Source organism: Hyaena hyaena, unplaced genomic scaffold (assembly GCF_003009895.1).
Source record: "Hyaena hyaena isolate Hyena2069 unplaced genomic scaffold, ASM300989v1 scaffold_971, whole genome shotgun sequence".
In the NCBI taxonomy this organism is placed as follows: Eukaryota; Metazoa; Chordata; class Mammalia; order Carnivora; family Hyaenidae; genus Hyaena; species Hyaena hyaena.
In genome coordinates, this window is record NW_024081604.1 from 390,408 (window position 1) to 406,544 (window position 16,137).

Sequence of the window (16,137 nt, forward strand, 5' to 3'; positions counted from 1 at the left end):
TCTGGAGCAACTTCAGTCCCCTTCATCCTCACCCTCATTCTCACCCTCACCCTCACACACACACACACACACACACACACACACATGCACACACACATGCACACACCTCACTTCCATAATTTCTTGGCTCATCCCTTAAGATTCAACTCAAATATCACTTTCTCTAGGAAGACGAGGAAATTTGCCCTGCTCTGTGCTTTCCCAGGGCTGAGTAGGCAATCTCAGACCTCACCCTTACTACACCGTTTCATCATCTCTGATTCCATTCATCAGATTGAGAGTTCCTTAAGGGCTGAGAGTATATGTATCACACATCTTTCTATCTTCAGAACTTAGCTAAAGACCAGCACAAGGTGGGAAGGCAAACGTAGTAATCAAGAGTTCAGACCTGGAAGTTACAACAGATCTAGGACTGAATCCCTAGTTATATGAATTTGAGGAGATCTCACTTAACAATAATTGTAAGTCCCATCTTTGTGCTTTCTCTCACATTCCATCTAGAGTTTTTTTTATGTTAGTTTGCTTTAACTTTGTACAATTCACACCCCTTGATGACGTAATGTTTTAAATTGCTCTTGGACATTTACAACTTAACGGGAATAATAGATTTGACTGACTTTTTGACGGGGTAGGGGAGACCTGAAGGACCCAAACAGACAAGGAAGCTATTGAAAGAGGCAGATTAGCAGAAAGAAAGGGGTCAGGGTAAGCCAATGTCTCTTGATCTCCTCATCTGTAAAATGGAGATTAGAACAGCATGTGAGGGTAAAATGAAGACTATATGGTTATTAATAAATATTAACTAAGTGTATTGTTGCTCTTGAAGATACTCAGAAGACAAAAATGACCTCATTCCCAATTTATTTTTAAGAGTTTATTTCCAGGTAACACATGGATTTAGCAGTGAAAGTAAGAAATGCTATTAGAGTGATTTCCTGTATTGTAATTTTTCTCCACTGCCCATAGATGTGCTTTAAGAAGAGCAGAAATCACTCAAGGGCCCATCTTATGAGCCTCTCATTGCCTTAGTTTGGGCTGCTATAGCAAAATACCATGGAACTCCTCACAGTTCTGAAGGCTGGGAAGTCCAGGACGAAGGTACTGACAAATTCAATGCCTTGTGGGGCCTTGCTTCCTAGTTTATTGATGGCCATCATCTCATTGTGTCCTCCAATGACAGAGGGGCTGGGGAACTCTCTGGTGTCTCTTCTATAAAAGTACTAATCCCATTCATGAGGACTCCAACCTCGTGACCTGATCACCTTCCAGAGACCTCACTTCCCAATACAGTCAACACCAGGGGTTAGGATTTCAACATACAATTTTGGAAGGACACAAACATTCAGTGCATAATACTTGTCATAGTCCAGATTATGATATACCGAACAGAACAGGTAATGATGCAACTGTAATATTAAAATATCTGAGCACTTATAACTTCCCGCTCCTTTTCTCCACAGAGCACAGAAAGGCCCAGGTCTCTTTCGAACAAGATAGAACATTCTATCCGTCACCCAGGGAGGTGTACAGGGTTTAGGGCTTCATTTTGCAGTTTGCTTATTCTATAATAGAAATAAGAATATCTGCCTCACAGGATGTGAGGATCCCGGGATTCTGGGATTTCCGGATAGACGGCCATTCTGTTAACCAGAACATGTTTTTGATAAGCAGCATAGATCTTCTAGGGTCAGAGGAAAACTAGACATGATTTTTCTTCAATAAATCCACATTATATGAAACTTAAGTCATCTTCAGTAGGGTCTCCAGAAAGGAGAAGATAGATACAGTTTGAAGTGAACGTTGAAGAAGAGAGAAAATGACTTTGATTGGAAGCTATTTCTGGGGTCAAATGGTCTTGGAATTGAAGGAAAAGATGGAGAAAACCGAACGAGTAGAACTTGAATGGATTGAAACAAGACACTTTAAATTGTCAAGGAATGGCCAGCTATCTTGGACACCAAGTTCAAAATAGAGTAGCGGAATTGACCTTGCTGATCTGATTTCAAAGCATGTGGTTCTTCCTTGATCCAGAAATACAGATGCCAGGTTATGTTTTATTACTGGACACTCCACTTTTAATAAAGGTCATTATTAGGGATTGCCACCTAAAATGTGTTGTACATATTTTTTGAGGAAGTTAACTTATAATTCTTTCTACAAAGTGCCCTGCAATAAATGCTTTATAAAAATTCGTTTTAAATAATATTTTCCTTATAAAGCAAAACTTGAGATAACTCAACAAACTTTTAAATGAGTACTCCAAATGAATGCAAAGCTATTTATTCTCTATGTTAGCCTCTGAAATAATTAAAACTATTAAAAATATGTAAAGGCATCATTTAAAAAATAATAATATTTTCTTCTTTTGTGAGACATTACTCTGCTTTGTTTTCCTTTTTGTTTTCTTAAAATTTTAGTCGAAGTAATAATTACTGACCTGTAAGGCAGGTATGAGGAATGTAGAAAGGTCAAATTAAGTAAGCTTTCAAAATAAATTCAAAATAAATTCAAGTCTCTAGTACTAAAATGTTAATGTTAAATGGCATTGTGGCCTACACTGTATGGTATCAGAGAGAAGTCACAGAGCTGTCTTTTTTAAAAGTAATAAAATAATTTAATTCATTTAATTATTTCCCACAATCAGGAGTGTTAAAGAACTTGAATTATAGATAAATATTTTATTACCATACAAAATAATGTTAAATTTTTTTATGGGCATATTATCTTAAGGCTGGCTTGATACATATTTGCATATCTTTTACATCTTATCCTAATAAACACCAGCCACTATTCCCTTCTGAGTACATTATTTGCCCTCATGACAGGGGAAAGAGAAGTTAATTACTGTGAATACTGCCTAGGGAAAAATTTCTCGGAACACACTTTTGTTAAGGTTTGTTGAGTCTATTGGGATTATTATTTTTTTAATGACCACACTGTGTACAATGATGACATTAAAGTTTCTGAACCTGAATCTATACCAGTTCAGACACATCTGGGAATTTTTGTGCCTGCATGGGCTTGCCTAGCTGGAAATCTGAAGGAGCAACAATTGTTAAAATTTATTATTATGACTATAGATTTTCTTATTGTCCTCTTAAGATATTTTGTTGACTATGTTTTGTTGAGCTACATCCAGGGTGGCTTCTCTGAGCTTCCAATGCCAAACTGTAATTCACTGATAAAAGTAGTGGCTGTGGGGCGCCTGGGTGGCTCAGTCGGTTAAGCATCCCACTTCAGCTCAGGTAATGATCTCACGGTTCGTGGGTTCGAGCCCCACGTCCAGCTCTGTGCTGACAGCTAGCTCAGAGCCTATCTTTGGAATCTGTGTCTCCTTCTTCCTCTGGCCCTCCCCTGCTCATGCTGTCTCTATCTCTCTCTCAAAAAATAAATAAAAAATATTAAAAAATTAAAAAAAAGTAGGGGCCGAAACAAAACATTCCCACCCATGGTATCTGTGACACCAGAATACTGAAAAAAGATCTGAGTCGCAAGAAATTGGAGCTCTGGAAGGGCACTCTCAGGTTATTTAGAATTTTTATTATGGCACAAATTTCTAAAAGGTGGTGAGGAATTATGTGAAGTTCCTTCAGCCGTGACAACTTGATAGTTTTTAACATGCCCACTTGAGGACGGGTTACCAACCAGCTTGGGTCTCTTCTGGGGTACCCATGCAGCACCAACACACTGGTTAGGAGCAGGAGATGTGCCCATTCACTGGGAAAGCTGATTTGGGTGACTGAGATGATATATTTCACACATATGTGTGAAATTCCCTCTTGAAATATTTGATGACCCTGAAATGACTTGAAGTCTTCAAAATGTCATACAGGCATATTTAGAGACACAAATTATTAGAGATTCTCCCCCTACAAAGGGACTGTGGGACACTGAAGAACCATCATTGCTCAAGATGCCATATCGACAGTTTAGCAACACCATCTCAGTATGTTGTTAGCTAGGAGCTGGAAGTTAGGGAGGTCTGTATGAAGAATTACCTGAAAAAAAGAAGCTATTGAAATGCCTGTACAGTGTCATAATCAGAATTGCTGTAAGGTGGCCTGGGTGCTTCTTTAGAATTGTCTTGGAAAAAAAACAAAGGTACAGGTGACCAGAGAGAATTTATAGGGCAAGAACAGAAGGATAGAGCAAGATGTGACTTTAACAGACAGACTCTTGAGAGACCTCTATAGATTCCCCATACCAATCAAAAAGAGAGACCACGGGGTGCCTGGGTGGCTCAGTTGGTTAAGCGCCCGCCTTCGGCTCAGGTCATGATTTCATGGTCTGTGAGTTCAGGCCCTGAGTCGGGGTCCGTGCTGACAGCTCGGAGCCTGAGGCCTGCTTTGGATTCTGTGTCTCCTCCTCTCTCTGCCCCTCCCCCACTTGTGCTCTGTCTCTCTCAAAAATAAATGTTAAAAAAATTAAAAAAAAAAAAGAGAGAGAGAGAGACCACTATTACAAACTTTGTCCTCCGTTAATTTTGGGGTTTATTAAGAAAAACAATTATCTAAAACTTGGAAATAAGCCAAAAAAGGTTACTATCTGTCTTTTCAAAAGCACATTAAGGCATTATCGAACAAGTCTCCCCAAGGGTCATCTGCTTCTGGGGGTGAATGGCAAACAATGGCCCTCACCCTTCGCCAAACCAGCTCTCTACCTGTTTTTACAAAGATTCAAACTAAGAATGGTTTTTCCAATCTTAAGTAGAAGGGAAAAAATCTAAAGAAAAGCGATAATTTGTCATATGTAAACACTATATAAAATTCAAATTTTAGTATCCATAAAGTTGTACTGTAATATAGCCATGCTCACTCAATTAGACATTGTCTACATTTTCAAGCTTCACATGCTTCGTGATTTTTGCCTCTTAATAGGCAAGGTTTGCAGACCTTACCTAAGGGCTGTAACTTTGCTTTACTGTTTCTTATTGATAAGTGTTCAGACTCGGGTGGTAGATATCTTCTTTGTTATGGTTGATAAGTTACATTTTTTGGTGGGTGGGGGGGCAAAGCTGCAAATGGGATTGTTGGTAGATAAGAATTCCCCAAAGGCTACAGTTTTAATGTTCTGCAAAAACAGTTTTGTATCTAATTTTGCTATCTTCTAACATATGATTTTCTGCTGTTTCAGCTTCTTACTAACCTCCTTTGAATCAGCTTTGCCTCTCTGCTGGTTCCTTTACTAATGAGCTAAGTATGTCTCTGACACAGGCGGACTATATATTCATTTGAATATTGTCTTTAACTTTCTGAAAATTTATTGACACATTCTTCTAAAATTGGATTTTTATTAAGAGAACTCTGTAGTAGCCATTGTGAGTTCAAATCATCTAAAGTTTGCTATCCTATGCTTCTCAGTATTTGCATGCTTTTTTCTCATAATGCGTTGTGATAGAAATTACTACAGTCCCCTTGGGAGGTGGGTCCATATGCGCGCGCGCACACACACACACACACACACACACACACACACACAGTGCCTGATAATCAGCTGGTGGGAGGAAAGTGACTGGTTTCCTCCAGGAGGTTAGAAAATTGCTTACATTTGGTCTAGAAGTCCTAATTTCTTCCTATTGATGGCTTGTGAATTACATCACTGGAAAAACAGACCAGATTTGGGACAGATTTCCCTTCACAGACATCACATGTTCAAGAGCACACGTTTGAGCCCTGACCTGCGAGTTACAGTAGACAAGTCCAGAAGTCCAGTTTAACCCCTTCCAAGTTTCCAACTCCTTCTCGGAGAAGTCTTCTAATGTCTACAGGATCTATCCTATCCATAGGGTCTAACTTTTGGCAGAGAGGCAGTACAGAACAGAAACTGGACTTGCTGGTCACATCAAAGGGCATAAATTGGTCAAGATCCCCTGATTACAAAGCAACCATACCCAGGGTATCTTCCCACAAGGGTTCCTTTCTGATCACTGGGCTTCCTGCTCCACAGTCGCAGCACATAACTCGCCAGAAAACTATATCCTCGAGGACTCCCAGCCTTCTGCCTTTTCAAAGGAACACCCCCATCTTCTACTTTTATTCTTTAGTCATTTCATTGTATAACTTAAACAAACAGGAAACCTTTACATTGTAAGAAAGGGTAGACAAGTAACAAGAGAGCGCAAGTCTACCATTTCAGTAAACAGTTTATATGGGCCACACCCACAAAGTGATATTTTAAATGAAATTGTACTTGTGTCTTGTTTCAGCGTTTGCTGCTGTAGGGAAAGCGGAAAGTATATTCTTCCACAGCCATCCTCCTGACCCCCAGGGTAACGCGCAGTAGTTTTGTATCTCAGAACATTACTGCCACCCAGCATTTGGTTTAGGAGAGTTTAATCCATCAAGGGAGGTTAAACTAGCAAGCAGGGAAGGGGTGAGGACTTTGAGAGGAAGGGATTATCCCAGCGGAGGGCTTGTGCTCTGCGCTGGGGATGGTTGGGGGGTGGGGTGCAGCCGGGAGACGCGGGAATGACCAGTCGGTGTTGACCGATGAAGACCATGAGTCTGGATTCTGAATCTAGGTGTATTGGACCTTGGCCGGGGTGGGAGAGGTTAAAGATGGCCTTGGCCGCCCGTCAGGCCAAACTGGGGGGGGGGGGGGGGTTGGCAGTGTCTTATCCCCTCAAAATCCCGCCCCTCAAATTGAAAAGGAGTATCGTATGCACATCAGAAAGGTTATCCGCTAGCAGATTACTGTGTATTTCCTTTCTGTCATCTCCGAATCTTGGGTCAACCTCATCCCTACTCCGTCCCCCAGGAACTAAGGGACAGGAGCAACCCCCGTGTTGGGTCGCGAGAGTAGGAAGAACAAAGCTTGGCAGCCGGGTGCTTGCAGCTGGGCGGTCTGTCTGCGAACATCCAGTTCCTCCAAGGAGTCTCCTTCCCGCGAGAACTTCTGGAGCGCGGACCGGCCTGATTTTACCGAGGCCGAGACTGCGGCTACTAGTGGGCGGAGCGGGGAGCTCGTCGGGATCTAGAGAAAGGTAACAGCTGATTAAAGGGCAAAGGCACCGAGTCTGGGGCAGTGCAAGGGCTCAACTAACGGGCTCCATTATAGTCATAACCGTAAACCCGTTACTTAGAGCTGAGCGGAGAAACCAACCGCGGAGAACCGGAAAGGTCTGCCAAAGGGGCCGGACGCGGGAACCGAATTGAGGAAGGGGGTGGCGGGGGCGATTCCCACACAGGCAGCCAATCCAGCTGTCCCGGGGAGGAAGAGGAGGAGCCAGGGCCTCCCCCGGGACTCCGCACTGCTCCGCGCCCTGCAGCCGCTACAACTTGCTCGGCAGTTGGGCCCAGCGCGTCCGCTACCGCAGCCGCCTCCCCGCGCAGCTATGGCCTCAGGCGCCACCCCCACGGCGGTGAAGGTGAGATGAGCCTTCTCGGAGGCTGCCGTCCGCGCTGATCCCGCCCGAGGGGACCGCGCCTCCGGGCCACGCGCGGGGCCTGCGCGCCCCAGCCACGGCGGGCAGGGTCTGCGGCCGGCCCGCCGCGGCGCTGGCCCAGGGGCAGGGGCTGGGGGAGAGGGAACCCGGGCAGTCTCGCACTCCGCCCGCCCACCCCCACCCCCTTGGCTCAGCGGCACCTGCGCCGCCGAGAGGAGGCAAGAAGACCCTTTGGAGAAGGGCGGTGGGCGGAGGCTGCGGTCTCCCCGCGACTCTTCCCCAGCACCACTCCTTCCCGGCAGGTAGCGGGGGTGGGGGGCTAGAAGCCGGGGCGCCCGCAGCTGCTGAGACCCGGCGCCCCCCCTTCCTGTGCCGGCTAGACTCAACGCTTCCGCTCGAACTCGGCTCGCTACCCCCGCGGCCCACGTGGGAGAACGGGGTGCCTGCACTTGTGCAGTCTTCCGGCTTTTTTCTTACTCTTTCAAACGTTGGGCTTTTCTGTCCTGAAGTTTTCCCTGCAGCGCAATGCTTGGGGAATTCTGAGACTTTTTGACTTCACCGAAAGGCGGTACTGGGCCGCTCCCCGTTTGCAGGCCTCTGGCTTTAAGCTGCTTTGTTTGCAACCTTGAAAGTTAGAGATCAGTTTCCTTGTACCCTCGGACCTCACAGGTCTCCGTACAAGGGATCATTGTTCGGTGGGAACTTTGGCTGGAGGAGGGCCCGAGTTCTGAAGGGTGCAGCGAACTGCCCTGGGGCTTTTTAAACACTTCTCTCCTGATTGGAGTCTCGGGAGTGAGAGAGTGTAGAATTACAGAGCAATGGAAACATTGATGGTAAAACTTAAGATCTCTTCTAGGTTGTTTATGATTGGCCAAGAACTCCGTACATTTGTTTGACTTTAGAAGTTATTGGCGGAGGGCATAGAAGGGTCTGGGATAGATCCGGCTTCAGTTACCTCCTGCTTCCCGCCTTTGTGTTCCATTCTTTAGGGAGTAGGCAAATCTCTGCGGTGTGTATTCAGCCAGAGTGATTAGTTTATTAGCCCTTGCGGCGCTTAATGAGACACTTTAATGAGAAGAGGAAGGGTGGAGAGAGTTGCATTCATACTTAAACACGAAACTCAGTTTTGACGTTTTGGAAGAATCTTGCGTTTAACAAATATTTGTAGAAGGCCTCTCCCATGTCAGTGGCAGAGAACAAGCTGAAAATATTCATGAAGCTCAGGAGCCAAGTAGGTGAGTTCCTTAAGTGCCTATCTTTGAAGTGGGGATTTTCCTGCAGGGTTTGCTGGGATGGTGACAATTATCTGTCTAGCACATGATTGAAACTTATTAGATGTTAGTGCTTAAAAGTGGGGGAGCTGAAATGAATTTTCAGTTTACATATCTTTTCTCCACCGATTATTGTGCTAGGTCTTATTAGGCGACAGCTTTCAGTGGCTCAGCAGCTGAAGCGATCACCTTTCCCATACAGGAATACACTTAGAGCGATACTAAAAGCAGAGAGGGATGATTACGGAAACAGCCTCCCTTTAGTCTCGTTTGACATTCTCCAGTCGCAGTTTCCCTGTAAAATTCGTGCGGTCCACTTAAGTGCAGAATGGGCATTGACTAGAGCCCTGATGTAAATACTGAATGACGTATATTTTTGGTCTTGGCGAGCTGCCGAATATAAAGAAGAGGGACAAATAGTGCTAGGCCTGCCGGCTGGTTGCTCTTTAAGCTTAGAAAGGTGACGGCTTTGCTTAAGAATCCATGACAGCAGGGGCGCCTGGGTGGCTTAGTCGGTTAAGCGTCCGACTTTCGCTTAGGTCATGATCTCGCGGTTCGTGGGTTCGGGCCCAGCGTCGGGCTCTGTGCTGACTGCCAGCTCAGAGCCTGGAGCCTGTTTCGGAGTCTGTGTCTCCCTCTCTCTCTGACCCTCCCCTGCTCACGCTGTCTCTCTCTCTCTCTCTCCTAGAAATAAATAAAATATTAAAAAAAAAAAAAAAAGAATCCATGACAGCAACACCAAATCCTGCAGACCGCTGAGGCAACATCGTATACGGGAGACACAGGGTACTAGTGTGCAGAGCAAAATAGGCTCCTGAAAACCATACCCGATCCCCAGATCGCGAGATGTAGAGCTGGAACGTTTCTCAAGACTGTATAGTCACTCAGACCCTTTTTGTGACCATAAGGCTGAGGCCTGGAAAGGTCGACCGAGGTGTCCAGGATTCTACAGCTGGACCTAGACAGTGATAGAATTGGGCCTAGAGCCTGGCATTCCCCCAGCTAGATGCTGTGAGGCAGTTCTGAAATCTGTCATGTGGTCTTTTTGCCCTGTTTGGCTGTGTGAGTAGAGAGATCATGCAGCCCTCCCCCCCCACCCCCCCCACCCCCTACCCCCAGTGCCCTCTGGATACTCTCCCATGGTATTAAGGATAGCTCTTGTCTGGGAGGACCTCAGGGAGGCATCATCGTCCGGCATCAGTCATGGGCAGGTGGTATGTATGACCATGCAGAGGGCTAAGCTGGTTTTTGGCACCCAGACAGAACGTTCTAAAGAGCTCATTCAACTTGCTACGATTCCCACCCCCACCCCCTAGCAGCTGCTCTGGGGGATTAAAAATAAGCCTTATTAATCATGGTTGTTATCGCAAGGAGGGAATATGGTTCCATCCTAAGTGTGTAGTGGGCTATCAGCAAAATGGTATGGAGAGAGACTGGCAAGTCACGGAGTCTAGACTGTGATGAATGGGCCTTTTAAGCTCTCCTTTTGGCTGCCTGAGTGTGGCTGGCAAAGGCCTTCAGACTGAAAGTCCTTGAGTGACTCTGAAACCAGGGGACGACCCACAGGCCCCAACTGGAAGCCAGAGGCCAGTGAGCCTTCATTTTTTGCCTAGGGCTACAGTGGCATTTTGGACAGGGCACTTCCTCCTTTTGTAGGGCTGTTCTGAGCATTGCAAGGCATATAGCGCATCCTGGACACCTCCCCACAAAAGGCCATTGGTGCTCCTGTCCCATCGTTGTGACACCCAGAAATGTCCCCAGGGGTTTCCAGACACTCCCAGGAGAGCCAGGACACACCGGATTCAGGGACCTGGGCCAAATCCCTGAGACAGGCTGCCTGGGGAGGAGATGCAGGAGCAGCCCGGTTTGCGTCCTGACCAGCAGAGAAAAACCAGGTGATAGGGGGCTTTTTGTTCTTGCTTCAAGGGATGTTCATTTTTATTTTGTTTTTGCTGGAGGTGGGAAGATAAATACAGAAACAGTGACAGATATTAATGCATTATTTCATCTGATTCTCATAATTCTCCAGATTAAAAATCTCCTTTTCAGTACAGATGAGCAAACAGAGAGGCAGAGACAGAGGGAGACATAGAATCCGGAGCAGGCTCCAGGCTCTGAGCTGTCAGCACAGAGCTGGACGGGAGGCTCAAACCTACGAACTGCAAGATCATGATCTTAGCCAAAGTTGGGACGCCTAACAAACTGAGCCACTCAGGCGCCCCACGATCGTGTGTGGGCTTTCTAGTCTGTGCCTCAGAAGTATCTAAATCAGTGGTTTTCAAAGCATATGATGAATCCGCACCCACCTTGGGGATTTGTTAGACGTGCACATTATCAGTCCCCATCCCGGGCCTGCTGAATCAGAACCTCCGGGGTTTGGGGCCCAGCAGTGTGGGTTTTAAAGAGCCTCAGTGTATGCAGAAGCCCACTAGAGTGTGACAGCTGCTGACACAGGGAGCTTGGAAAAGGCCAGGTAGCTGCACTTGTTAACAAGCTTTCCAGCTGCTTCTTGGTGTACTAGTCCCCCATGACTCCTGTCACTGTTACCACAAACTGGATGACTTAGAACAGTGCAGATAATATTCTCTCGCAGTTTTGGAGGTTAGAAGTGCAAGAATGAGGCCTAAGTGGGAGTGTCAGTAGAGTGGCTCCTTTTGGGAGGATAAAGGGAGAGTCTGGTTCCATGCTTTCCCAGCTTCCGGAGGTCACCAGCCTGCCTTGGCTCATGGCCCTGCGTCACGTCACCTTCTTTCCCATTTGACCATCTTATAAGGACATTTAGGGCCTACCCAGATAATCCAGGATAATCTCCCTGTCTCGAGATTTGTAACTTAATCCAGCAAGGTAACATTCACAGGTTCGGGGATTTAGGACACAGACAGGATCTCTTTTCAGGAGCATTAGTTGGCCGGTGACACTCAGCTAGCCCACATTTTGGAAACACATGGTCTGGGCCATAGGGTGGGGGTGCTCATTTCTGGCTGCACATTAGAACTACCTGAGGAGCTTTAAGAACACAAGCCTCGCCTTGCCTGGTTAATCAGAGTCTCTGGAATCTTGGACTTGAGCTTCGGTTCCCGCGGGATTCTCGTATCCGGGAGCTGACCCAGGAGGTGCCCTGGGAACATTCCTGCTGCCATTCCACAAGCAAAAGAAAACTCTACAGAACACAGTTAGTGCTGAGGAAAATCCTTCTCGGAAAAAAAAAAGGGACATTACAGGAGGTGAATTATATCTTCAAGGGGGGTGTCTACTCATTAGAATAAACATCCTGACTTTGCAAGGGGAGGTTGGTTAAGTAAAACTTAACCCCGTTCTGAGCCCTGTTATTTCTGATCAAAATATCGCATGACCGTAGCAGTTTGCTAGTGCCGCCATAGCAAAGGACCACAAACTGTTACTTAGGTGATGGACATGTATTCATTGTCTGGAGGTTGGGAGGCCAAGATCAAGGTGTCAGCACAGTTGGTTGCTTCTGAGGCCTCTCCTTGGCTTGCAGACAGCCAGCTTCTGTACCTCACATGGTCTTCCCTCTGTGCATTTTGTGTTCCTAATCTTGTTTTATAGGGATACCAGTCATAGTGCATTAGGACCCTTCCCATGACTTCATTTAACTTTAAGTACCTGGACAAAGAATCTGTTTCCAAAAAGAGTTGCAGTCTGAGGTATTAGGTCTTAGGACTTCAAAATACGGATGTTGGGGGGAACTGGGTCAGCCCATAACCATCACCTACAAGGGTGGTTTACAGAGAGGGACGTCTTGTCCCAGATGGAGCCACCAGCTATCTCTGTGGACCAGATTGCAGGCTTTCAACAGGCCACCCAGACTGAGACATTTGGCCACCCTCTCCCCGTTACAGCTGGGCTTCTGAGATTTTGCAAGGCCCTGGGAGGCTCAAAGCCAGGTTGGCTCAATAAAAGGAGAACTTTTGTCTCTTGCGTTTGCCAAATAGGTCAATGGCAGCCAGAGCTGAAGGACTGAAGTGCTTGGATCAGGGATTGTCGCCAGCTTGAGGTCTGGCCCTTTCGCCTCATTGTGAGGTTGAAGCGCTCAGGGGCAGCCCACCTCCCTGGCAGGAGCTAGCCTCCACTGCGTGGGGTTACTGTGTTTTGAGAATGCTGTCGTGGAGTGCTAGGTTCCTTTAGGTAGTGTATCTAGGCCTCAATGTGATGGCGAGTGATTCTTGAAACCATGTGGGATATGTGAAATCTCCTAGGTCTAGCTGCCAGGGGAAATAGACAACAGGATAGGGGGTTAGTATGAGCCCTTTTAACATCGCTGGAAATAACCATTCTGGCCAGGTTAGCCAGCATTTAGATAAAATGCTTTTGCACTCTCAGAGAGGAAGTCAAACTCTCTTTTTAAGAAATTGACTCGGGGGGCACCTGGGTGGCTTAGTCGGTTAGGCGTCAGACTTTCGCTTAGGTCATGATCTCGCAGTTCGTGGGTTCAAGCCCCGCGTCGGGCTCTGTGCTGACTGCCAGCTCAGAGCCTGGAGCCTGTTTCAGTCTGTGACTCCCTCTCTCTGTGACCCTCCCCTGCTCATGCTGTCTCTCTCTCTCTCTCTCCTAGAAATTAATAAAAAAAACATTAAAAAAAAAAAAAAGAAATTGACTCGGTGGTCTGTCAATGCGAAAGTGTGGGATGAGCCAGTAGCTGTTAAAATTTGGCAGTGACCATGATTGACCAGGGTGCGGTGGGGGGGGGGTGGGGGTCTCTATTTTAAAACTTTATCTCACGTATAGTTGGCCCAGAAATTCCATCCACGTGTTCAAACATATTTCTAGCAGTCTAGGGTTATCTGGACAGAGGGCTGATGCTTCTGGCCCAGAAGGCCTGGGAAGGTCTTGTCATTGCTTCCTGAGTGTGGATGAAGTCACTGATGGAGAGGCCTCTCCCTTCTGAGGTGTTTGTGTAGACGCCAGAGTCATTATTTCTATGCTTGCTCTGTGACCTTGGTCCAGAATTTGACCTCTCTGAACATCAGTTTCCTTAATACATGGAGACAGAAAAACTCTCCTAATATGGTATGGTGGTGGTGTTTATAAAGGACTCCAGGGGATATTGGGAGGTAGTAGTACATCATTGTAATTGAGCATGAAAGACCTGGGTTCCTATTCCAGCTTTGCTCCTTACGATTTGTTCTTGGACAAGTTTCTTAATCTGATGCTTTTCTTTTGTCTTTGGTAAAGTGACTATCATACTGTAGGGCCTGCCTTGTAGGGTGGTTGTGAAGATCAGTTGAGGTAAGGCATCTGAGGCACTTAGCCTAGTGCCGGTGACGTGTAATTACTCTGACACAATTAATTCACCACCAGGGCATTGCCAAAGCAGGTACTGAATCGCTGTTGAATTGAGAGGCTCCACGTGACACCGAGTTAGGCCATGGGTGCTTGTGAGTTCCTTCCTAGTTGTACTTTGCCGTGCGGCCAGCAGGTGGCAACATTGCTCCATCCTGGCACTGCTGGCCTCCCTCCCCGGCAGGAAAATGGTTAGAGGTCCGTTTCCGGAATGGTAGTAGGCAGTTGCTACATGTGTCCTGTATCCCTTTTGAGATGAGGTTTGGTTTTCCATGAACAGTTGGAGCCGGTTGGGTGACTGGATGTGCTCACCTATAGATAATTCCAGGGCCAGAGACCCCGTTCCAGCCTTCTGGGGAGCAGTAGCCGCTCTTGCTTTCATGGGCAGTACTATGTGTTCCTCTCTGAGGGCCAAGTTACCAGCTACCTAATGCAGTTATGCAGCCAGGGGTTGGACTGAAGCTTGGGGCAGCTGACAGCGGGCTCAGGGGCTCTGAACTTCAGCAGGATCCCTGGTTGGCATTTCTTGCATCGCTGCTGCGATGCTGGGCTAGTTTCCCCACAAACTGAGGTGGTTTCACAACAAAGTCTGTTTTGTCTGTCATGTACAAGTCTGAGAATCCAGTATTAAATCTGCACTGTGAGGTGCCATGGCCCAGTTAAAGGAGTTTAGGATTCTAGAAAACTGAATTAAAATTTTTTTTCTATAAAAATAGGCATGGTTTAAATGTCCTGACTTAAATGAACATTTCTTTTGATTTGAAAACTGCAGTGTTGTTTTAGTCTTATGATAGGTGGTAGCAAGGCACGGGAGAAATGGGGGTTGGCATCAAATGTGTAACCTGCTGTGATGTTAACAACCTACCACAGGGGGGCACCAACTTCAAAAACTGGTTTAGCCACTTGAAGTTGTGGGAATATTTTCAAAGCTCTGAATCCTGTAACAGGCAGTTCTTCAGCAAAATCTCACTAAATTACCCATGTTGTTGTATTCCATTTTGTTTTTTATTTCCAGAAAACTGTGGGCCGGAGAGGTAGCCATTTTCCTACATATTTAATAGAAGTCAACCTGTGTCACCTGATCTGAAAATCACTCAGATGTCCAGTTAATTCTTAACTCTGAAATTTTTTCTCAAGAAGCTGCTTTCTTTGATTTAGTAGAAATTTTACTCCAGTGACAATAGATTTAAAGCTTTTCGTTGAAAAAACAAATGTGCAGGACACGTTCCCTTCGGTTTCTAGTAAAGTGTCATCTTCTGACCTGTCATTGGTAATTTAAGTCCTGTTTCTCTCTGAGGAACTATCAGCCCAGGGAACCTTAATGATTTTGGTCATTGAGGCTTTTAGTTAACCGTTCAGTTAATATTTAGTTGTCATTGTACTTAATTCTTATTTGTGTTTCTTAGTCATCAAATTAAATTAAATCTGGAATTACAGTATCAGGTTCCTGTAACTCCAGTTAGCACCTAAAGACGAGGACTGATACGTTCTTCTCTCGAAAGTGCAACACAACACTTGAACTTAAATTTAGAACTTGTTGGGGCACCTGGGTGGCTCAGTCAGTCAAGCATCTGACTTTGGCTCATGTCATGATCTCACAGTTCATGAGTATGAGCCCCGAGTTGGGCTCTGTGCTGACAGCTCAGAGCCTGGAGCCTGCTTCGGATTCTCTTTTTGCCCCTCCCCCGCTCGTGCTCTGTTTCTGTCTCTCAAAAATAAACATTAAAAATTTTTTTTTTTAATTTAGAACTTGGATTACTTATTTATACGTATATGAAGGACAGTTTGATTTTATAAATATACATGAGTCTAACTTTTAATGCTTTTCCAGACTCTTCTATCCATGATCTCTTATAGCTCTGTGATTTCAGTGGCATCGGAAAGAAAATCTTTCTTGTTTCTTTATCAAATGGCATAATAAGGAGAAATACAGAATATTTTCTGTCCTGGCCATCTTCTGAACATTCTTTATTCCATAATCCACTTAGTAGAGTATATAAAATTGGTTAGAGCTGTCTACAGCCACATGCCTAACGTTTTAGGTTTGCTTTTCCAACTTAAGCTAGTTAAAGTGTCTTCCTGTGCTACCTTTGTTATTCCCATACTCAGAAATAAATATCATACAGTCCAAAATATGTCCTGTGCATTGGTTATTTCCAGAATATAGAAGGCTCTCAAATG

General features: G+C 45.6%; 1 protein-coding gene across 1 annotated transcript in view; it reads left to right on the forward strand.

Annotated features, from left to right (window-relative positions):
* The first annotated feature begins 7,229 nt into the window (after positions 1–7,229).
* Positions 7,230–16,137, forward strand: part of LOC120223231 (methylthioadenosine phosphorylase) — a 47,828-nt gene continuing 38,920 nt past the window's right edge. Inside the window, exon 1 of the mRNA XM_039221255.1 lies at positions 7,230–7,366. Within this exon, the coding sequence (XP_039077186.1) occupies positions 7,334–7,366 (33 nt within the window). The 5' untranslated portion in view covers positions 7,230–7,333. The remainder of the gene's footprint in view (positions 7,367–16,137) is intronic.